The 21330-nt window shown below is 39.6% G+C and overlaps 1 protein-coding gene across 1 annotated transcript; it reads right to left on the reverse strand.

Moving 5' to 3' along the window:
• Positions 1–752: 752 nt before the first annotated feature.
• Positions 753–20927, reverse strand: LOC148193676 (uncharacterized). The gene is made up of 5 exons (XM_088099485.1): positions 20757–20927; positions 19938–20699; positions 17344–18594; positions 6740–6827; positions 753–1858 (listed from the first exon to the last, which is right to left on the reverse strand). The coding sequence occupies exons 1-5, from the start codon at positions 20925–20927 to the stop codon at positions 753–755; spliced, it is 3378 nt and encodes a 1125-aa protein (XP_087955611.1).
• Between the last annotated feature and the right edge of the window lie 403 nt (positions 20928–21330).

Consider the following 21330-nt stretch of genomic DNA (forward strand, 5'->3'; position numbering starts at 1 on the left):
GAAATTGATCTTCCTGCTCTCTGACAAGGCTCACAAGTGCTGCAAATCTTCTCCGCATCTTTGAAGATGGAAGGCCAATAGAAACCACAGTCAAGCACCCTGCGAGCTGTTCTCTGTATCCCCAGATGACCACCAGGTGAGGAGGCATGACAAAACTGCAGGACCGAGTCAATCTCATGGTCTGGAATGCATCTCCTAGTACCCTGGTCATTACACAACTTCCACAGATATGGGTCATCCCAAACATAATACTTAGCATCACTCTTAATTTTAGCAATCTGAACACGTGATGCTAAGGGAGGAAAAACTGAAGCAACCAAATAATTTACAATGTGTGCAAACCAAGGAGTGGGGTGAGAGTAAGAAATCATCAACAGACTCTCGTCAGGAAAGGCATCCTGGATGGGCAACACATCAGCTTCATTCCCAGCTTTTTCAATCCGGCTGAGGTGGTCTGCAACCAAATTTTGTGCTCCACTCTGGTCTTCAATGTGCAAGTCAAACTCCTGGAGCAGTAGCATCCACCTGCTCAATCTAGGCTTTGACTCAGCCTTTTTCAACAGAAACTTTAGAGCTGCATGGTCAGTGAAAACAGTGACAGGAGAACCAAGCAAATAAGATCTAAATTTGTCAAGAGCGAACACAATGGCTAAGAGCTCTTTCTCAGTGGTGGTGTAATTCGCTTGGGTAGTCCAGTCTGGTGACTTGATGATTGGAGTGGTGGTCAAAGCTTCCGTCAGGTGGTCAAAAGCCTATTTGCATCTGTCATCAAAGTTAAACTCAATGTCTTTCTGTAACAGTTTGGACAAGGGAAGCACTTTCTTGCTGAAGTCCTTGATGAAGCGCCTATAGAAACCTGCATGCCCAAGAAAAGATCGAACCTCTCGCACGCAAGATGGGTAAGGCAATTGCGAAATCACAGATATTTTTGCAGGATCTACCTCTATTCCCTTCCTTGAAATGATATGCCTTAACACTAGACCTTGTTCGACCATGAAATGACACTTCTCAAAATTTAGAACAAGGTTGTTATCAATGCATCTTTTCAAAACCTTTTCCAAACTGTCTAAACATGCATCAAATGAGGATCCGTATACAGTAAAATCATCCATGAACACCTCTATGCAATTTTCAAGAAAATCGCTAAAAATGCTAAGCATGCACCGCTGGAAGGTACCAGGGGCATTGCATAGGCCAAATGGCATCCTCCTATAGGCAAAAGTGCCAAAGGGGCAGGTGAACGTGGTTTTCTCTTGGTCCTCAGGAGCAATATTGATTTGAAAGTAGCCAGAAAACCCATCAAGAAAGCAATAATGAGATTTACCTGCCAGGCGCTCCAGCATCTGATCAATGAATGGCAGGGGGAAATGATCTTTCCTGGTTGCTTGGTTGAGCCTCCTATAGTCAATGCAGACTCTCCAGCTGTTCTGCACTCTAGCTGGGATAAGCTCATCTCTCTCATTCTTCACCACAATGAGGCCAGTTTTCTTGGGCACAACATGGATGAGGCAAACCCACTGACTGTCTGAAATAGGGTAGATGATCCCAGCTTGCAAAAGCTTGGTCACCTCCTTCTTGATGACGTCCATGATCACGGGGTTTTGCCTTCTTTGTGGCTGTCTGACTGGCCTTGCCCCATCTTCCAAAAGAATTCTATGCATGCATGTGGATGGGCTAATACCAGGTATGTCAGCCAAACTCCAACCAATGGCCTTCTTGTGCTTCCTCAACACACCAAGCAACTTCTCCTCTTGAACAGAATCAAGGGAGGTAGAAATGATCACCGGTTTCTTCTCATCATCCTCCAAGTACACGTCCTTAAGGTTGTCTGGGAGCAGTTTCAACTCAAGAGTAGGTGCCTGCAAGTGATAACAGTTGAAAAACTGTTATTTTCATGCTTAAAATTGAGACAAAAAGCAACCTTTAAACTTAGAAACTAGCTTGAAATCATGCTTTTCTTCATATTTTTAGAAATAAGAGAGCTGGACAGGTTTATGCTTGATTTCAGTGTTTTTGTGCAGGTTTTAAGGTGAATTTGGTGAAAGAAGTGAAGAAGGAGACAGATGAAATCAGAAAAGACATCAAAAAGTGCAAAAGGAGAAGCCGAAGTCACCGCTCAGCGGCAGTTTACCGCTGAGCGGCACTCAGGAAGTTACGGGAGGTCCGCTGAGGGGCAAAATGGCCGCTAAGGGGAAGAAACGACTCACGCACTTACCGCTGAGCGGTACTTTACCGCTGAGCGGCACTTTTATGGGCTTGGACCTAATTTTCTGTAATTTACGAATAATATATAAGCTTTAGGGTTTCCTAGGGTTAGGTATCTTTGGCTGGAACGAAGCAAACACTCTCTCTTCCACCCCTTTGAAGGAGGATCTTGGATGCTCAGGCTTCCTCTTCACCTTTTTAGGGTTTTATCTTTCATTCTTTCATTGTTATTCATCTAGGTTCACCATGAATATGGTGAACTAAACTTTGTATGTTTGTTGGGGAATCAATGTAATCTTTTGAAGCTCTCATATATTGAATTTGTTTTTACATCTTTTATTAAGACCTATGCTTTCTTTCATCATTAGTTAGGGTTTTTCCTCTTTGCTTAATGCTTGCATTGTTTAACTCATTCGATGCATGATTATTGGTTTTGTCGATACGGGCACGTACGGGGAAGTCTAGATCCAGGGAATTTCTCCCAATATTATATTGGTTGTCGTTAAGCTCCTGCACTTATGAACTAATTATTAGGAATGCTAGGAATTGTATGAACTCGTAATTAGGGAGAAGCCTTCTTGAAAGGTACTTTAGAGAGTGGCATTAACAATGATGATTTGAATGTTGAATTCCTAAAATATATGAGAGTGGATAAGATGAAATTGACCCCCAACAACATATTCATACATATATTTCATTGAAAGTGTTTATCTTTTGCTTTTGCCATTGATCAAAACTTCATGCATACATATTTAATTTTCGTCTTTTGCATATAAAAATCCAAATATTTTGTCTTTAAGTCTTAGCTAATCAATAAACCACACAACTAAACTAGGCCGTGAGTCCTTTGGGAAGAACGATACTTGGTCTTACCAAGTTTATTACCTGAACGATTCGGTCATACTTGCCGATTGAAAAACAAGTTTGTGACATCATATTTTGGTGTTCATAAATTTGTCCATCAAGTTTTTGGCGTCGTTGCCGGGGACTCGTGGTTTAACTGGTTAATTTGTGTGATTATTGATTATCTTTGACTTTAATTTTGAATTTCTGTTTTTATTTTCTGTTTTTATTTTTTTCGGTTTTTATTAGATTTTATTTTATTTTATTTTCTGTTTTTATTTGTATTTTTCTGTTTTCTGTTTTTATCTTCTCCTATATCTTTTTGTGCTAACCAAATATTCTAGGGTTTTGTGTTCTTGTGTATGCAGGAGGCAATTTGAACTAGGAGCAAGAAAACAACAGAACCTCTTCTTGAAGGTCTAGACGAGAGTAGACGGAGGAGAAGAATCCGAACATCTAGAGAACTTTTCCCTGCTCCGGAAACTCTGTTACAACCATCACCACAAGGTTCTGTTCATAGCACAGAAAATATGGAGAACAATAATATCAGAAGAGCTCTTGCTGATTACACCAATATAGCTGGACCTCAGCACTTTAACAGTATAGATAGACCTAGAGTCAATGCAGCTAACATGGAGGTCAAACCAGCACTGATCCAACTGGTGAAAAGTGATGAGAGGGTCGCACCTCCCCACAAAAGTTGTGCATAAATTAATGCAGTATAAACTAGGAAGTGACTCCTAGGTCGTCTCTCAAGGACCAAATGTGGTTCAGTCTTAGCTCTAACACGTAGTGGGCGGTTTTGAGTTTGTTGTTGTGGACAAAAGAAATAAATTGCAGTAAAAATAAATTAAAACAGTGAAAACCGAAACAGTAAAAAAAAACGTGCAAACAGTAAAATCACCAAATGGTAAAAACGAAAATCAACACAGTGCAATGCAAATGAAACTGGAAAACATGACTGAATGGTAAACGTTCCGAAAACTTTGGTTCAGAAAAACAAACAGCTTGCAGAAAATGTAAATTCAGATTTCAAAACAGTAAAACAGAAGGAGAAATTTGCAGCAGAATAATAAAAACGAAAATTTAAAGTGCATCAGAGAAAATGAAATGTTCAAACAACAGCGTAAAACATCATATCAGCAGAAATTTAAAATCGCAGAAAGCATGAGACTAGCGGAATTTAAACTGCGACAGAAATAAAACAGTAAACAAACCTGGAAGCTCAGAAACATAATTTGAAATGAGACTGGAAATTACACTGAAGTTCATTACAGAAAACAAGAAATTATACTAACATCACATAATATTGATCACTGGAAATGGAAAAGAAACCCCAAACCAAAAGAAAATGAATTTCACTTAGGTGGCAGCAGCTTCTATTACAAAAAAAAATGTTGAAAAGCCAACGAAAGAAAACCAAGTGAAGATGGTAGCCGTGAACGTTCTTCCCCTTCAAAAGTGCATGAACCAAAGAAATAAAAAGGGCATGAGTCAAAACGTGGGTGGCGGCTGGGTCAGCTTCAAGAATCCTCTAGCCGTAACCCTCCATCTCTGTTGCTGTAATTTTTCTAAGTGAAAAGATCCCCCCAATGTTCAAAGGTGAAAATGCAGAAAAGAAAAGGGTGGCGGCTGACGCTCCCCCCTCAGCCCTCTCATTTTTTCATTTAATATAGCATGCCCTATTCACTTTGGACACGTCAGCTGCTGGATGCACCCCCATATTTGCTTGCTGTCACCAGGCCGTGGATGTTGCTGATGGATGATGAGTCCGCTTGAATTTCTGGACCGTGTGCGTGGAAGCATGGACGCTGCTGTGCTTTCATTTTTCTTCACGCACCACCTAAGAAAGCTGCCATGGACGCTCACGTTTCTGGATCAGTGCTGGATGCACCCCCAAAACTGCTTCTCAGGCCTTGGGCCGTGGTGGGCCTCACTGGACAGTGCACCCCCTACATTGTTGGACGCGTGTGGAGTGTGCTGGACGTGCGTTGTCTTCCACTCTGCTGGACGTTCGTTCTGGAAGTGTCTGGACGTGCTGGACGTGCGTGCTGGATGTGTGCGGACGTGCGCTTCATCTTTGTTGGACGCTCGTCCTGGATTTGTGCGGACGCTCGTCCTGGATTTGTGCGGACGCTCGTCCTGGATGTGTGCAGACGCTCGTCCTGGATGTGTGCGGACGCACGTCCTGGATGTGTGCGGACGCACGTCCTGGATGTGTGCGGACGCACGTCCTCAGCGAGAAGCCAAATCAGGACGTGCGTGCCATCTGCTGGACGCTCGTGCTCCTGTTGGGTGCAGGCCGTGAGCCTCTTTTTCTTCAAGCACCACTTCTTAGCTTCTCCAACCAAGCCCATCTCCAGGTGCACTCCCATAATTTAAATCCACACCTCCTCAGATTTAGCCTCTAAATGTCCCAAATATTATCCAACAATTTCCCTATAATTAATAATGCAAATAATTAGCTCAAATAATTCAAATTAATTAAAATAAGAATTTTTGGTCAAATTAAACACAATTATCAAAAACGGGAAAATACCGGACAATTAAGCACAATTCCCCGATTAAATTCGGTACAATAAACTAAGTGAAGTGAATAAAATATTGACTCATCAAAATAGACCACACTTAAACTACACAGCGTCCTCAATGTGTCATAAGCATAAGATCGAAAATCAAAACAGTGAACAGATCATGGACAAATGCAATAAAAGTAGGGAAAGGGGGAGAAGAGAGAAAGAAAACTCCCCTGATCATGGTGGCAGTTGCCAATTTTGGACTTGCAGGGAGATGTCTTCCACCACAGTATCCAGCCAGGAAGTTTTGAGGAAAAATTGCTTCATCCTCCAAATCTGATCGAGCAGGGAAATGTCTTCCACAGCTGGATCTAAGAAGCAAAGATTGTTGATGAGCAGGTTCAGCAGGTGCCTACTGATGTTGAAGCTTTTGTGAGTGTAAGCACCTTTGTTTTCCACTGTGGGTGCATGTTGGTCAAATTCTTGTGTACCTCCTGCAATAGGGTTAGTGCAATGTGGCTCTACAGAAATTACATGCAGGGGTATAACACCCAATCCAAGTGTAACAGACTGAACCTCAGATACATCCTCAGAACATGAATCAATTTCAAAATCACAAGCAATATCAACGACAGACTCAGATTCATGTTCAATGCATGGAGAATAAACATTCGGATGCGACATCAAAAATTGGTTTTCATCATGCATAGAGGGAAAATTAAAATCAGACTCAACAACAATATAATCATCAACATACCTATCAACATCATAATCATGCATAACACAATCATCAACAGAATAATCAATTTGAGGTATGTTTACCTCCACTTTCCTAAAGATTGGAACAGTGGTGGAGGATGAAAATGGTCTACCTGTCTCAAAATTACTGCTTATACCTGTCTGGTCCTCAAAATCTTCATCAGTCTCCTTATGTGCAAGAGGAGGGACATAGGACGATGGGAAAGTAGGTGGCACAATGAGCGCATTACTCTGCTCCCCATCTCCTACGTGGATGACACTAACATCATCTTGAATCTGAACAGTCTGAAATGGTAACTCTGAATCTTGAGACTGTTCCTGATTTAATTGAGTAGCCATCTGCCCTATCTGGTCATTCAAGCTCTGAATGGACGCTCTGGTCTCTTGCTGAAACTGCAGGTTCTGCATGGTCAACTGCTCCAACAACTCCTTCAATGTAGGCTCAGAAGTAGAAAGCTGAGGAGCTATTTCGGCAGGAGCACTATACTGCTGACTCTCGTATTGCTGGACTGGTGGAGGCATGAAAGTACTCTGGAATGGTGGTTCTTGATATTGATGCTGTGGAGCATCATACCATCCCAAGGTAGGGTCATTCCATCCAAGACCGTTGCTGTAAGCATATTGCACAGGGGAAAATTTGCTCAGAAATTGGTGCTCAAGATATCCCCAATCGGTAACGGATCTCAGAGGAAGAGAGTCTTGCCAATCCTTAGCTGCTCCTTGTAATGAATGCGGAAATGCGCTCAAGAAAATGTAATCAAGAGGGACATCTGGAGGCTTCATTGAAGAGCACATGATGTGGAGCTCCTCAAAATGTCTGTGTGGGCATTCTCCTACAAAACCATGAAACTTAGGCAGCAAATGTATCAGTCCAGAGGTGAGATCGCAATGAAGATCATCCTTCTTAAGTGAAACCGGCTCACAAAGAGCACTCTTAGAAATTTGAGGATGAGTCATATTGTTCTCAACATAGAAATCAGCAGAATATGAATTACAATCAGAGTAACATGCAGAATGAGAATCATAATCAGAGGCACTAGCAAAATAAGCAGTATTCACGAAATCAGAATAAGTAGACATGGAAAAAGAAAAATACTAAAAATTACGAAACAAATAAAACACAACACATTTATACATGCAACACGCACACACAAAACAGAACATCACATCACATCACATCACAACACAAGACAAAACACAACACACACAAACACAACAAAAAGACCTAAGACTGAACCGTTGGTCCCCAGCAACGGCGCCATTTTGATGAGAGGGTCGCACCTCCCACAAAAATTGTGCATAAAATAATGCAGTATAGACTAGGAAGTGACTCCTAGGTCGTCTCTCAAGGACCAAATTGGGTTCAGTCTCAGATCAACACTTAGTGAGGGGGGTTTGAAAGTGTTTTTGTGATTAGAAATTAACTAAATTAAAATTGAAATTAAACACAATTGAACATAATTGAAAGCATTAAAGTGAATGAAAACATTAAATTGTCCTAAAACAAGATGTGCAAACTAATTAAAATGTAGAAAATAATAAAGAAACACATGATGTGCTATTCAAATGCAACACTTAAGCTAACCCATTAAATACACATTCTAACTGAGATGAAACTTGAAATGCACGGTAATTGGAAAGAAAAAGAAAAAAAAAAAAAAAAAGAAAAACAAAGGGCTAATAAAACTTGAATTTCACATTGCAGCAGTTTCAATGCACATCATCATGGCAAAGCAACATTCTAATATATATAATATAAAAAAAACCAAAAACCCCTCAGGACGTTGCAGCCATGTGCACTTCTTCTTCATTCCGAAAAAAAAATAATTAGAAGCAAGCTATTTTTTTTCTCTAACCCGTAACATCCCTGCACTCACTCCAAGCAATTAATTAATCTTCTTCTTCCTACCCCACCTTGCACACAATTCCAGCCGTGACCGTGCAGAATTCAAAAGCTAAAAGACCCCTCTTCCTTCTTCCTTTCAAAACCGTGACACCTAATACCATCTAGTTTCCACCTTCAATTTTTTTATTCATCACCTCATATGCCATGCTTCTAGACAATGCTTTTCTGATTTTTAATTCCTACACATATTATACTTTATTCTAGCAAAACCAAAGACTTAATCTTCCCTTGAAGTAATTGAACAAATATTATACTCCACTCAAGCAAATAATTGATTGTGACCGTGACATGCAGTGACAAAGCTCATGGAATAAAACACAGATACAAGTAACAAACGAAACATTAAATGCAATTCAAAGTGAAATGGCATTAGATGAAAACGTTCACAGCCAAAAGTTTCAAAACCAAAGATCCAGAGTGTGTGTTGCCGTGAGTTCCTTCCAGTGTCCGTGAATGAATATACTCTGCCGTTCTCACATACCCCCCAAAAACGCTCAAAAGCAAAAACCAAAATAAAACCAAAAAAACCGAGAGACAGGGAGAGTGCGTGGCAAAAGTGGCGGTTGGAGCTTCCAGGTGTGCCCGCTTTTCTCCATCAGTTCAACCCTTTTTTACTGTCTCCGTGCTTCCGCGTGTGGGCTCACGTTGCTGGATCAGTGCTGGATGCACTTCATCGGATTGCTGGGCGTAGCACCCTTCTCTCCATGCACACACCACTTCCAATCTGCTGGACTATGGCTGGGCCGCAGACTTGCTGTGTTCTGCACCTCCCTTCCATTGCTGGATGCTTCTTGTGCACATGGACGTTCAACACCTTCACTTCTAATCATCATTGGGCTCTCTTCTCCCATGCAAGACCGTGAGCTGCTGGAAAATGCTGGAGCGAGTTGAACTTGGACGCATGATCTCCTTTCTTCTCCTGCCAGCTGGACTTCTAATTGCCGGATGGCTTCTCTTGACACCCCCCTTGCTGGTTCTGTGAACGCTTTCTTTCCAAGGGCCGAGTGCTTCTCTTCTTTCTCTCCCGTGCACACCCCAAGCTGCTTCCGGATGCCACTGGATTCAAGGTGTTGGACACTTCCTTGCGGGCTTCCTGTGCTTCCAGCCGTGGGCTCCTTCTTTGCTGGACGCACCCCTCTCCAAGTTGCCACCGTGGCTGCTTTCTTGTGGGCCGTGTGTGTGTGTGCAGCCTGGAGCTAGCAGCTGGACCGTGAGTGCTGCAATGTGGGCCCCTCTTCCAAAATTAATTTTCCAATGGACCTTAGCTATTACAAATTCAAGAAAAATATTTATCAACACACAGAACAAATAAATGCAGTGCAAGTTCTTCTAAGCAAACTGTGTGAATGTTTTTCCAAATGTCCCAAATTATTATCCAATAATTTCCCTATAATTAATAATGCAAATAATTAGCTCAAATAATTCAAATTAATTAAAATTTGAATTTCCGATCAAATTAAGCACAATTGGTGAAAACGGGAAAATATCGGACATTTAATCACAATTCCCTGATTAATTCTAGCACAATAAACTAAGTGAAGTCAGTAAAATATAGACTCATCAAAAAGCAACCAATTTAATGGGTTATCTCATGAAAGCCCATATGAGCACCTCACTACCTTCAATGAGATTTGCAACACAGTAAAAATTAATGGGGTGCCAGACGAAGCTATCAAACTTAGCTTGTTTCCTTTCTCATTGGGAGGCAATGCTAAACTGTGGTTGAATTCTTTCCCAGAAGAAAGTTTCACAGAATGGGAAGTAGTGGTCACAAAATTTTTAAACAAGTACTTCCCACAATCTAAGAGGATAAAAGGCAAGCAAGAAATTTCTTCATTTAAGCAGGGTATGGAAGAATCACTGGGGCATGCATGGGACAGATATAAAAGCCTATTACAAAAAACGCCCATGCATGGTTTCAAAGAAGAAGAAGTAGTCCTAACTTTCCTTGGAGGTCTTGACTCACAAACTAAGATGATGCTTCATGCCTCAGCAGGAGGAAACATTAAATGGAAAACTCCAGAGGAAGCAACTGAAATTATTGAAAATATGGCTACTAGTGACAACGAACTCAACATTGAAAAAGGATATCATAGTCAGAAGGAGTTGTTACAATCAAATGATGCTTTGCTTATTCAAAATAGAATTATATCTCAACAGCTTGAAGAGGTAATTATGAAGCTTTCTCAAATAACACAGGAAATACAACAGGTCTCAATGGTTCAAGTGCAACAACAAAAATGGCAAATGCAATCTACTCCAATTGAGAAAACAACAAAACTTGAAGAGACTTTCCAAAGATTCTTGAAGACAAATGCGTCTTATTGTCAGAATATGGATGCTGCATTTAAAAATATGGAGGTTTATGTTAAGAGAATAGTTGACAAGATTAAACATGATAATCTCAGAAAGGAGTGTAAAACTGTTGTGACCAGAAGTGGTAGAGTGTTAGAAGAGAGAAAACAAGAAAGAGAAGAGAAAGAAAATGAGAGTGAGAGTGAAAAAGAAACATGTGAGTGGAAGGAAAGAGTTGAGAGAGAGAAAAAGAAAAAAGAAGAAGAGAGAGAGGAGAGACAAAAAGAAAAAGAGTATGAAAAACCACTTCCTTATCCAAAGAGTTATTCGAGGAAGGAGAAAGAAAAGCAATTGGAAAGATTCATGGAGTTGTTTAAGAAGCTTGAAATCACTATACCATTCTCTGAAGCATTGTAACAGATGCCAGCATATGCAAAGTTTTTGAAGGAACTCCTCACAAAGAAAAACAAGTATATTGAAAAGGAAACTATCAATGTACAGGGTAACTGCAGTGCAATCATACAGAAACTACCTCCTAAACTTAAAGACCCAAGAAGCTTTACTATTCCATGCACCATAGGAGATGTGAAAGTTGGAAGAGCATTGATTGATTTGGGAGCTAGCATTAATCTAATGCCGCTATCCATGTGCAGAACAATTCAGGGGTTGGAAATTAAACCAACCAGAATGGCTCTTCAATTGGCGGACAGGTCTCTTAAATATCCATCTGGAGTGGTTGAAGATGTTCTAGTAAAGGTTGACAAATTTGTATTCCCAGTGGATTTTATTGTGATGGAGATGGAAGGGAATAATGATGTTCCTCTTATTCTTGGGAGACCTTTTATGAAGACTGCTAGAGTTTTGATTGATGTAGAGAATGGTAAGCTTAAAATGAGAGTTGATGATGAAGAAGTCACTTTTGACGTATCCAAGGCCATGACATATCCAAATGATGACAAAGCATGTTTTCAATTTGATGAACTTGATGAAGTTTGTATGGTGCAAGAAAGGATGGTGCAAAATATTTCTCCATTGGAAAAAACTCTCATTAATGCATGTGAAGATTTAGATGAAGAAGAAGAGAAATTGATTGATGAATGTCTGATGGACTTGGAAACATTGAAAAAGAGTCTGGAGGAAGATCCAATATTCGAAATAATTGATAAGGAAGAAGCAGTTAAAGCACAGACACCAGAATTAAAAAGATTGCCATCACATCTGAAATATGTTTTTCTAGAAGAAGATGGAACAAAGCCAGTCATCATCAATAACTCTTTATCTCTACAAGAAGAAGAGCAGTTGATAGAAATTTTGAAAGCCAACAAAGAAGCAATTGGGTGGTCAATATCAGATCTCAAAGGTATTAGCCCAACTTATTGCATGCACAAGATTTTTATGGAAGAAGATTATAAACCAAGTGCTCAACCACAGAGAAGGTTAAATCCTGTTATGAAGGAGGTGGTCAGAAAAGAAGTGTTGAAACTGCTAGAAGCGGGTATCATCTATCCAATCTCTGATAGTGAATGGGTGAGTCCAGTACAGGTGGTTCCAAAGAAAGGTGGGATGACAGTAATTTATAATGATAAGAATTAACTTATTCCTACTCGGACAGTTACTGGCTGGCGTATGTGCATTGATTACAGGAAGCTAAATAAAGCTACTAGGAAAGATCATTTTCCGCTTCCTTTCATGGATCAGATGTTAGAAAGGTTATCAGGGTAGGCTTTCTATTGTTTTCTAGATGGATATTCGGGATACAATCAAATTGTGGTAGATCCAAAAGACCAGGAGAAGACGGCTTTTACTTGTCCTTTTGGTATCTTTGCATATAGAAAGATGCCTTTTGGATTATGTAATGCTCCAGCTACGTTTCAGAGGTGTATGCAGGCAATTTTTGCAGATCTCTTAGAAAAATGCATTGAAGTATTCATGGATGATTTCTCAGTTTTTGGAAATTCTTTCCAGAGATGTTTGGCTAATTTGAACACTGTCCTCAAAAGATGTGTTCAGACAAATCTTGTTCTTAATTGGGAGAAATGTCATTTCATGGTAACTGAAGGAATTGTATTGGGGCATAAAATTTCTGCTAAAGGAATTGAGGTAGACAAAGCTAAAGTAGAAGTCATTGAGAAACTACCTCCACCAACAAATGTAAAGGGGATTAGAAGTTTTCTTGGTCATGCTGGGTTTTATAGAAGATTCATCAAAGATTTCTCAAAAATTGCTAAACCATTGAGTAATCTTTTGATGAAGGATGCGCCTTTTGTGATGAATGAAGACTGTCTGAAAGCTTTTGACATATTGAAGAAGAAGTTAGTGTCAGCTCCAGTAATTGTAGCGCCAGATTGGAATCAAAATTTTGAATTAATGTGTGATGCAAGTGATTATGCAATAGGAGTTGTCCTTGGCCAGCGGAAAGAACAAAAGTTTCATCCAATTATTATGCTAGCAAGGTTCTGAATGATGCTCAACTGAATTATGCTACCACAGAGAAAGAATTTCTTGCTATTGTGTATGCTCTAGAGAAATTTAGACCTTATCTTATTGGGTCTAAGGTGACTGTCTATACAGATCATGCAGCTATCAAATATTTGTTGACCAAATCAGATTCTAAGCCACGTCTGATTAGATGGGTATTACTATTACAAGAATTTGATGTAGAAATCCGTGATAAGAAAGGAAGTGAGAACTTAATTGCTGATCATTTGTCACGGTTAGTCAACAATGAAGTCACTAGCAAGGAGTCTGAAATTTGGGAATCTTTTTCAGATGAATCACTCATGTATATTCAGCAGAGACCCTGGTTTGTTGATATGGCTAATTTCAAAGCTGCAAGGGTCATGCCGGAAGACTTAACTTGGCAACAAAGAAAGAAATTTTTGCATGATGCCAAGCAGTTTGTTTGGGATGATCCTGATTTGTTCAAAATTGGAGCAGATAATCTTTTGAGGAGATGTGTTACAAACGAAGAAGCAGAAGGAATTCTCTGGCATTGTCATGATTCACCTTACGGAGGACATTTTAATGGAGAAAGAACAGCAGCAAAAGTCCTTCAATCAGGATTTTATTGGCCAACTTTGTTTAAGGATGCCCATAATCATGCTAGAAATTGTGATAAATGTCAAAGAGTAGGGACAATCACTAAACGTCATGAGATGCCTTTACAAGGTATTTTAGAGGTTGAGGTTTTTGATTGTTGGGGTATTGATTTTGTTGGACCCTTCCCTCCATCTTTCAACAATGAATATATTCTGGTAGCAGTAGATTATGTGAGTAAATGGGTGGAAGCATTAGCTTGTCCTAAAAATGATGCTAGCACGGTAATTAAATTCTTGAAGAGGCAGATATTCTCACGTTTCGGCACTCCAAGAGTGTTGATCAGTGATGGAGGATCTCATTTTTGCAATTATCAGCTAGAGAAAGTACTCAAACACTATGGAGTAAAACATAAGGTAGCTGCACCTTATCATCCACAAACCAATGGACAAGCTGAGGTGTCTAACAGGGAGATAAAAAGGATCCTGGAAAAAACAGTGACTTCATCAAGAAAGGATTAGTCTCTCAAATTGGATGATGTTCTTTGGGCTTATAGGACAGCAATGAAGACGTCTATGGGATTATCACCATTTCAATTAGTCTATGGGAAAGCATGCCATTTGCCAATAGAATTGGAGCATAGAGCATTATGGGCTTTGAAATTCTTGAATTTTGATCCTTATGAAACTCAATGCACACGCAGACGGCAAATTTTGGAGCTTGAAGAAATGCGATTACATGCATATGATTCATCCAAGGCTTACAAAGACAAAATTAAATTTTATCATGACAGGAAGTTGGTGAATAGAGTTTTCAATCCAGGACAACAAGTACTATTGTTCAATTCAAGATTGAAGATATTTCCTGGGAAGCTGAAGTCAAAATGGTCAGGACCATTTGTGATAAAAGAAGTGCATCCGCATGGAGCAATTGAAATATTTAATCCAGCTGCTGATGATCCACAGAGAAGTTGGGTGGTGAATGGTCAACGTCTCAAACTCTATCTAGGGGGAGAGGTGCAACAATTTTCCACAATGATGTTGTTGGTTGATCCTTGAAAGTTTGGGTCAGGCTCGTGACGTTAAACAAGCGCTTACTGGGAGGCAACCCAATATTCTGTAAGTATTTTATGTTTTTAGATTAGAATTTGATGTACTCTATTGAACATCTGGTTCGTTATGATGGTTTGCTATTAACTGTGATTATGTGATAAGTAATGCTTGATGATACTTATTGATTGATTGATGTTGAGATGATGTGCACATTAAAATGCTTATACAGGTGATTCACAAGCTTTGTGAACAAATGCATGATATTATGATTGTGATTGTGAAATTAAGCAGGATGTGTATGTCAAATGTGAATGAGTTTATATGTGAGGTTTTGAGCTCCAGAGTTGTTATTGTTAAATGCTATTACTTTGAAAGCATGAATGACTTTGCCCAGGTTTTCTATGATTGAATCAATTGCTTGTTTTGCATCATATGATCAAGGCCGTTTGTTGGAACCCTTTTTATTGGCCAAATTCATAAAGTTAGCCCACTAAAAGAGAACACTTATTGTTCTATCCTTTGAACCCTTAGCCTTGAACATACACTGAAACCCTTGATTGAAAATCTTTACCTTGAGTTAAGTAGAAGATCTTGTGTGGTATTGTTAAATGTTCAAGTTTGGGGTTGTTGGGAAAACATGAAAAAGGAAAAGCATTGAGCTAAGAGTCAAAAAGGAAGTATAGGCAAAGAAAAAGAAAAGAAAAGAAAAAGAAGTAAAGCTCAATGCAAATGCAAAGGCAAGTTGGGAAAAATAAGAATAATTGTGTGTTATGATTCTCTTAACTCAAGGATTTTGCGATCCAGAAAAACCAATATTCTTGTTAGCCCAGCCACATTATTAGCCATTGAAAAGTCCTTGTGATGATGCATGCTTGTGAATGTTTTTGATTGTGGTAAAATGAAAGGCAAAGTTGATTCATGTGACATTGCGATAGTAGAGTGAATGAGTGGTTACCTCTTATACACTTGTGTGTTGAGTGAAACACTTTACCTAGTGAGGAAATATTCCATTAGCACATGAACATCCATGCTTAATTGATTGGTCATTCATGAAAAAGAGCATTTGTTGGGTATTAACTGACTTTGTGAAACACTAAAGCATGTGCACATCTTGATTGAACTCTTGGTCATAAGTTTGATTGAAGTTTTTACTTATCTAAAAAGAGGATTTTTGAATGAGTGAACCATCATATGAATTGGTTGAAGATTGAGTTATATCTTGTTTGCTTGAGGACAAGCAAAATTCTAAGTTTGGGGTTGTGATAACAGTTGAAAAACTGTTATTTTCATGCTTAAAATTGACACAAAAAGGAACCTTTTTTACACTTAGAAACTAGCTTGAAATCATGCTTTTCGTCATATTTTCAGAAATAAGAGAGCTGGACAGGTTTATGCTTGATTTCAGTGTTTTTGTGCAGGTTTTAAGGTGAATTTGGTGAAAGAAGTGAAGAAGGAGAGAGATGAAATCAGAAAAGACATCAAAAAGTGCAAAAGGAGAAGCCGAAGTCACCGCTCAGCGGCAGTTTACCGCTGAGCGGCACTCAGGAAGTTATGGGAGGTCCGCTGAGGGGCAAAATGGCCGCTAAGGGGAAGAAACGACTCACGCACTTACCGCTGAGCGGTACTTTACCGCTGAGCGGTACTTTACCGCTGAGCGGCACTTTTATGGGCTTGGACCTAATTTTCTGTAATTTACGAATAATATATAAGCTTTAGGGTTTCCTAGGGTTAGGTATCTTTGCCTGGAACGAAGCAAACACTCTCTCTTCCACCCCTTTGAAGGAGGATCTTGGATGCTCAGGCTTCCTCTTCACCTTTTTAGGGTTTTATCTTTCATTCTTTCATTGTTATTCATCTAGGTTCACCATGAATATGGTGAACTAAACTTTGTATGTTTGTTGGGGAATCAATGTAATCTTTTGAAGCTCTCATATATGGAATTTGTTTTTACATCTTTTATTAAGACCTATGCTTTCTTTCATCATTAGTTAGGGTTTTTCCTCTTTGCTTAATGCTTGCATTGTTTAACTCATTCGATGCATGATTATTGGTTTTGTCGATACGGGCACGTACGGGGAAGTCTAGATCCGGGGAATTTCTCCCAATATTATATTGGTTGTCGTTAAGCTTCTGCACTTATGAACTAATTATTAGGAATGCTAGGAATTGTATGAACTCGTAATTAGGGAGAAGCCTTCTTGAAAGGTACTTTAGAGAGTGGCATTAACAATGATGATTTGAATGTTGAATTCCTAAAATATATGAGAGTGGATAAGATGAAATTGACCCCCAACAACATATTCATACATATATTTCATTGAAAGTGTTTATCTTTTGCTTTTGCCATTGATCAAAACTTCATGCATACATATTTAATTTTCGTCTTTTGCATATAAAAATCCAAATATTTTGTCTTTAAGTCTTAGTTAATCAATAATCCACACAACTAAACTAGGTCGTGAGTCCTTTGGGAAGAACGATACTTGGTCTTACCAAGTTTATTACTTGAACGATTCGGTCATACTTGCCGATTGAAAAACAAGTTTGTGACATCATATTTTGGTGTTCATAAATTTTTCCATCAACAAGTCAGATTCATTTGTACTTCCTACAAAGTGGTTAGTGCATTCTGACTCCAAAGAATTCACAGGTAAAGGTGGAACACCTATCTCATCAAGCTCCAAATCCATATCCATGACAATTACATTATCAAATCATTCATATCAAAAACATCATCAACATCATGGATATCAAAATTCTCTTCAAAATCAACATCATTCCCAAATTCAGATTCAATGCATGTATGTAGAGAAGATAGAAAAGAATGCTCTTTCTTATGTAAAGAATCAAAATCATCATCAACATATGTATCAATAATGTCATCCAACATGTCAATCTTAAAAACAGAATGGTCCTCAGCTGGGAACTTCATTGCATTAAGAATATTAAAGTGAACCATAATATCAGCAAATTCCATGGATAAAGTTCCAGCATACACATCAATCTTGGTTCGGGCGGTTTTCAAAAAGGGTCTGCCTAAGATTATGGGAGTAGATCCATGAGAGAATCCCTCCTCCATTTCCAAAACATAAAAGTCGGCAGGAAAAATCAGCTCACCAACCTTAACCAAGACATCCTCTATGTAACCTGTTGGGTGGGTAACACTCCTGTTGGCCAACTGAATGACCAGACCCGTAGGTTGTAAAGGGCCAAGAGACAAGGATTTAAAAATTGAATGAGGCATGACATTAATGGAAGCACCCAAATCAAGCATGGCATTTTCAAATTTACTATTTCCAATCATACAAGGAATGCAAAACGTACCTGGGTCCTTGCACTTTTCAGGAATGTGCGGGACCGACTTACCAATAAGTGCAGATACATTCCTGCCCATGCTGATTCTTTCATCTCCTTTCATTTTCCTCTTATGCGTGCACAGGTCCTTCAGGAATTTTGCATATCTAGGAATCTGCTTTATGGCATCAAGTAGAGGTATGTTCACCTCTACCTTCCTGAAGGTCTCTAATATTTCTTTGTCCACCTCTTCCATCTTTTTGCTAGGCATCGCCTTTGGAGGGAATGGAAGAGGAATCTGGTGAGGCAAGATAGGAGATGCGCTAGTGGTGGTAGAAGAAGAAGAACCACCGGAAGAAGAAGAAGGTTCACCTGCCTCAAATGTCTTGCTTGCACCAGCCTGGTCCTCTTTTCTATGGGAAGTAGCAGGTGAAAGTTTAGGAGGCTCGGGTGCCGGAGATGGCATGGTGGGCACAACAATTTGCTTCCCAGATCTGAGGGTGATGGCACTAACATTCCTTGGATTCTGCACAGTTTGGGATGGTAACTTATCAGAATTCTGAGACTGTGCCTGGTTTATTTGAGTAGCCATCTGACCCATCTGGTTAGTGAGACTCTGTATGGAAGCTCTAGTCTCCGGCTGAAACTGCAGGTTTTGCATAGTCATCTGTCTCACTAACTCTTCCAATGCAGGTTCAGACGAAGTGGAAGGTTGGGCAACTGGTTGGGCAGGTGCCTCTTGTTGCTGCTGTTGTTGTTGCCTCTGGTGTTGTTGCATAGGTGGAGGCACATATCTGTTAGGTGCTCCAGCATTCTGGAAAGGTGGTGCCTGTTGTTGATGCTGTGGCGCATTGTTCCATCTCAGATTGGGGTGATTCCTCCACCCTGGGTTGTACCTGTTGCTGGATAAGTCATGATTTTGCTATTGTGGCTGCCTGTTGTTGTAGATGTTCGTGGCATAAGCCTGAGGCGCATCAGAGGCAGCAGGGTGCTGCAAAGAAGGACAAGCATCTGTATAGTGGTCACTGGAAGGACAAATAGCACATAGTTGTTACCAATAAGGAGTATTGGTAAATCTTGAAGAAATTTGTTTTGATGATGCTACAAGAAGTTTTAGTTGCAGAAGATATTAGAATTAGTTAAAAGCAATTTGTAGAAATTAAATGTAGTAGGAAATTCTTGTAAACCTTGTAAACTTGCGTTTTTAACTACAATAATCGATTATGATTAAGCAATAATCGATTATCACAAGTCATACTTGAATAATCGATTATCACTTCATATAATCGATTATCACTTTTTTGAAAACCTATAACGGACTTGAATAATCGATTATCACTTACAATAATCGATTATTCATGGCAGTTGGGAGCTGACCTTTGGCACTCAGTGTACTTGGCTATATATTTTGTTTTGGAGAAATTAGAAAGTAACGTTTTTTTTGAACTAAGAAAGCTTAGAACACTGTGTGTCAGAGGAACGTTCTCAGAAAGCTTTTTGTTCATTGTTCCCTTGCTTGGTCTTGTGAAAGGAGAGGCTCGCATATCGTGTGTCGATAGTCGGAGCAGACTCTCTTCAAGTTAGCAAGGTGCTCTGCCTGGTCTTGTGAAAGGAGAAGCTTGTGAATCGTTGGTCGATTGCTGAAGCGGTTCTCTTGAAGTTGGTAGAGTGGTTCTATTCATTTTATTCTTGTTTATTATCTTGTAATCTGTTAAACAATTTTTTAGTGAAAAAGGTTAATCACTATTTATAGTGATTAACGACTGGACGTAGAATCTTTTGATTCGAACCAGGATAAAAATTCTGTGTTGATCTTCTTATTCCCTACACTCATTTTATTTTACGTATATCAACTGTTTGATTAATTTTCTGAAAGAAAATTATTTTTACTAAAAGGACCAAATTAAGTTTAATTGTGATCGAATACGCTTTCCACTCTCTGAGTGTTAATTCCGCTGCGCTATACTCTTCGAAAAATACGCGTGCAAGAGATGCAGATGGAGCTGCAGATCTATGGTTGGTAGTCAACTGTGTCACCAACTTCGTAAGAGAGTCAATCTTTCCTTCCAACTTGCTTTCAACAGCTGATAAAGACTGGGCAACAACATCATGTACGCCCCTCACCACAACGGCATCATTCCTGGTGCTAAACTGCTGGGAGTTGGAGGCCATCTTCTCAATCAATTGCCTGGCCTCAGCAGGTGTGGTGTCTCCAAGAGCTCCACCACTGGCAGCATCAATCATACCACGGTCCATGTTGTTCAAACCCTCATAGAAATACTGGATAAGGAGTTGTTCAGGTATCTGATGGTGGGGACAGCTAGCACAAAGTGTCTTGAATCTCTCCCAATACTCATATAAGTTCTCTCCACCAAGCTGCCTAATCCCAGTTATGTCTTTTCTGATAGTTGTGGTCCGGGATGCTGGGAAAAATTTATCCAAGAACAACCTCTTCAGATCATCCCAGCTAGTGACAGATCTAGGCGCCAAACCATACAACCAATCTTTAGCAACATTTTCCAATGAATGAGGGAATGCTTTCAAGAAGATGTGCTCTTCAGGAACATCATGTGGGTTCATACTAGAACAGACAATGTGGAATTCCTTCAAATGCTTGTGAGGACTCTCACCTGCAAGACCATGAAACTTGGGCAACAAATGGATCAGTCCAGTCTTGAGAACAAATGGAACGTCCTCATCAGGATATTGGATGCACAAGCTTTCGATATCGAAATCAGGTGCAGCCATCTCCCTAAAAATCCTCTCACGAGGTGGAGGTTGTGCCATATTGTTCTCAGTGTGAAAAACAACATAATCAGAATCAGAATCACGTGCAGATGCAACAGATGCAGTAGATGCAGTATGCACAAAGTACTCAGCAGTGGGATGCACAGTATCCAATGGAACAGACTCAAAAACAGACTCTAAAGATAAATTTCTAGAATGCCTAGCTAACCTATGAAAAGTTCTATCAATCTCAGGATCAAAAGGTCGTATAGGCCCAGGATTTCCCCTAGTCATGCACTAAGTCACAACACCCTAAAATCATGAAACGATAGCACAAAAATTTTGAACACACAAAACAACCTAAGCAAACAAATCACACACACTCAAACATACAAGACAAAACACAACACACAAACAACACATTATCAACACAAAAGACCTAAAACCGAACCGTTGGTCCCCGGCAGCAGCGCCATTTTGATGAGAGGGTCGCACCTCTCACAAAAGTTGTGCATAAAAGAATGCAGTATAATGCTAGGAAGTGACTCCTAGGTCGTCTCACAAGGACCAATATTGCGGTTCAGTCTCAGATCACACACGGAAAAAGGGGGGGTTTTGTGATTTTTTGGTTGTGGTAAAATTAAATTAAACTGGAAATTAAATAAAACACGACCGAATATAATTGAAAGCATTAAAG

Source organism: Vigna umbellata, chromosome 9 (assembly GCF_029865625.1).
Source record: "Vigna umbellata cultivar VRB3 chromosome 9, Vumbellata_1.0, whole genome shotgun sequence".
NCBI classification, from domain to species: domain Eukaryota; kingdom Viridiplantae; phylum Streptophyta; class Magnoliopsida; order Fabales; family Fabaceae; genus Vigna; species Vigna umbellata.

What these genes read in the sequence shown, in the direction of transcription:
- LOC148193676 (XM_088099485.1), bottom strand. Translation starts at nt 20,927, where the DNA reads ATGACTAGGGGAAATCCTGGGCCTATACGACCTTTTGATCCTGAGATT. An exon ending in TTGTGCATACTGCATCTACT is followed by an intron (nt 20,700 to 20,756) that starts GCATCTGTTGCA and finishes TTTCACACTGAG; the next exon opens with AACAATATGGCACAACCTCC. An exon ending in ATATCCATGATGTTGATGAT is followed by an intron (nt 6,828 to 17,343) that starts GTTTTTGATATG and finishes CCACCAGTCCAG; the next exon opens with CAATACGAGAGTCAGCAGTA.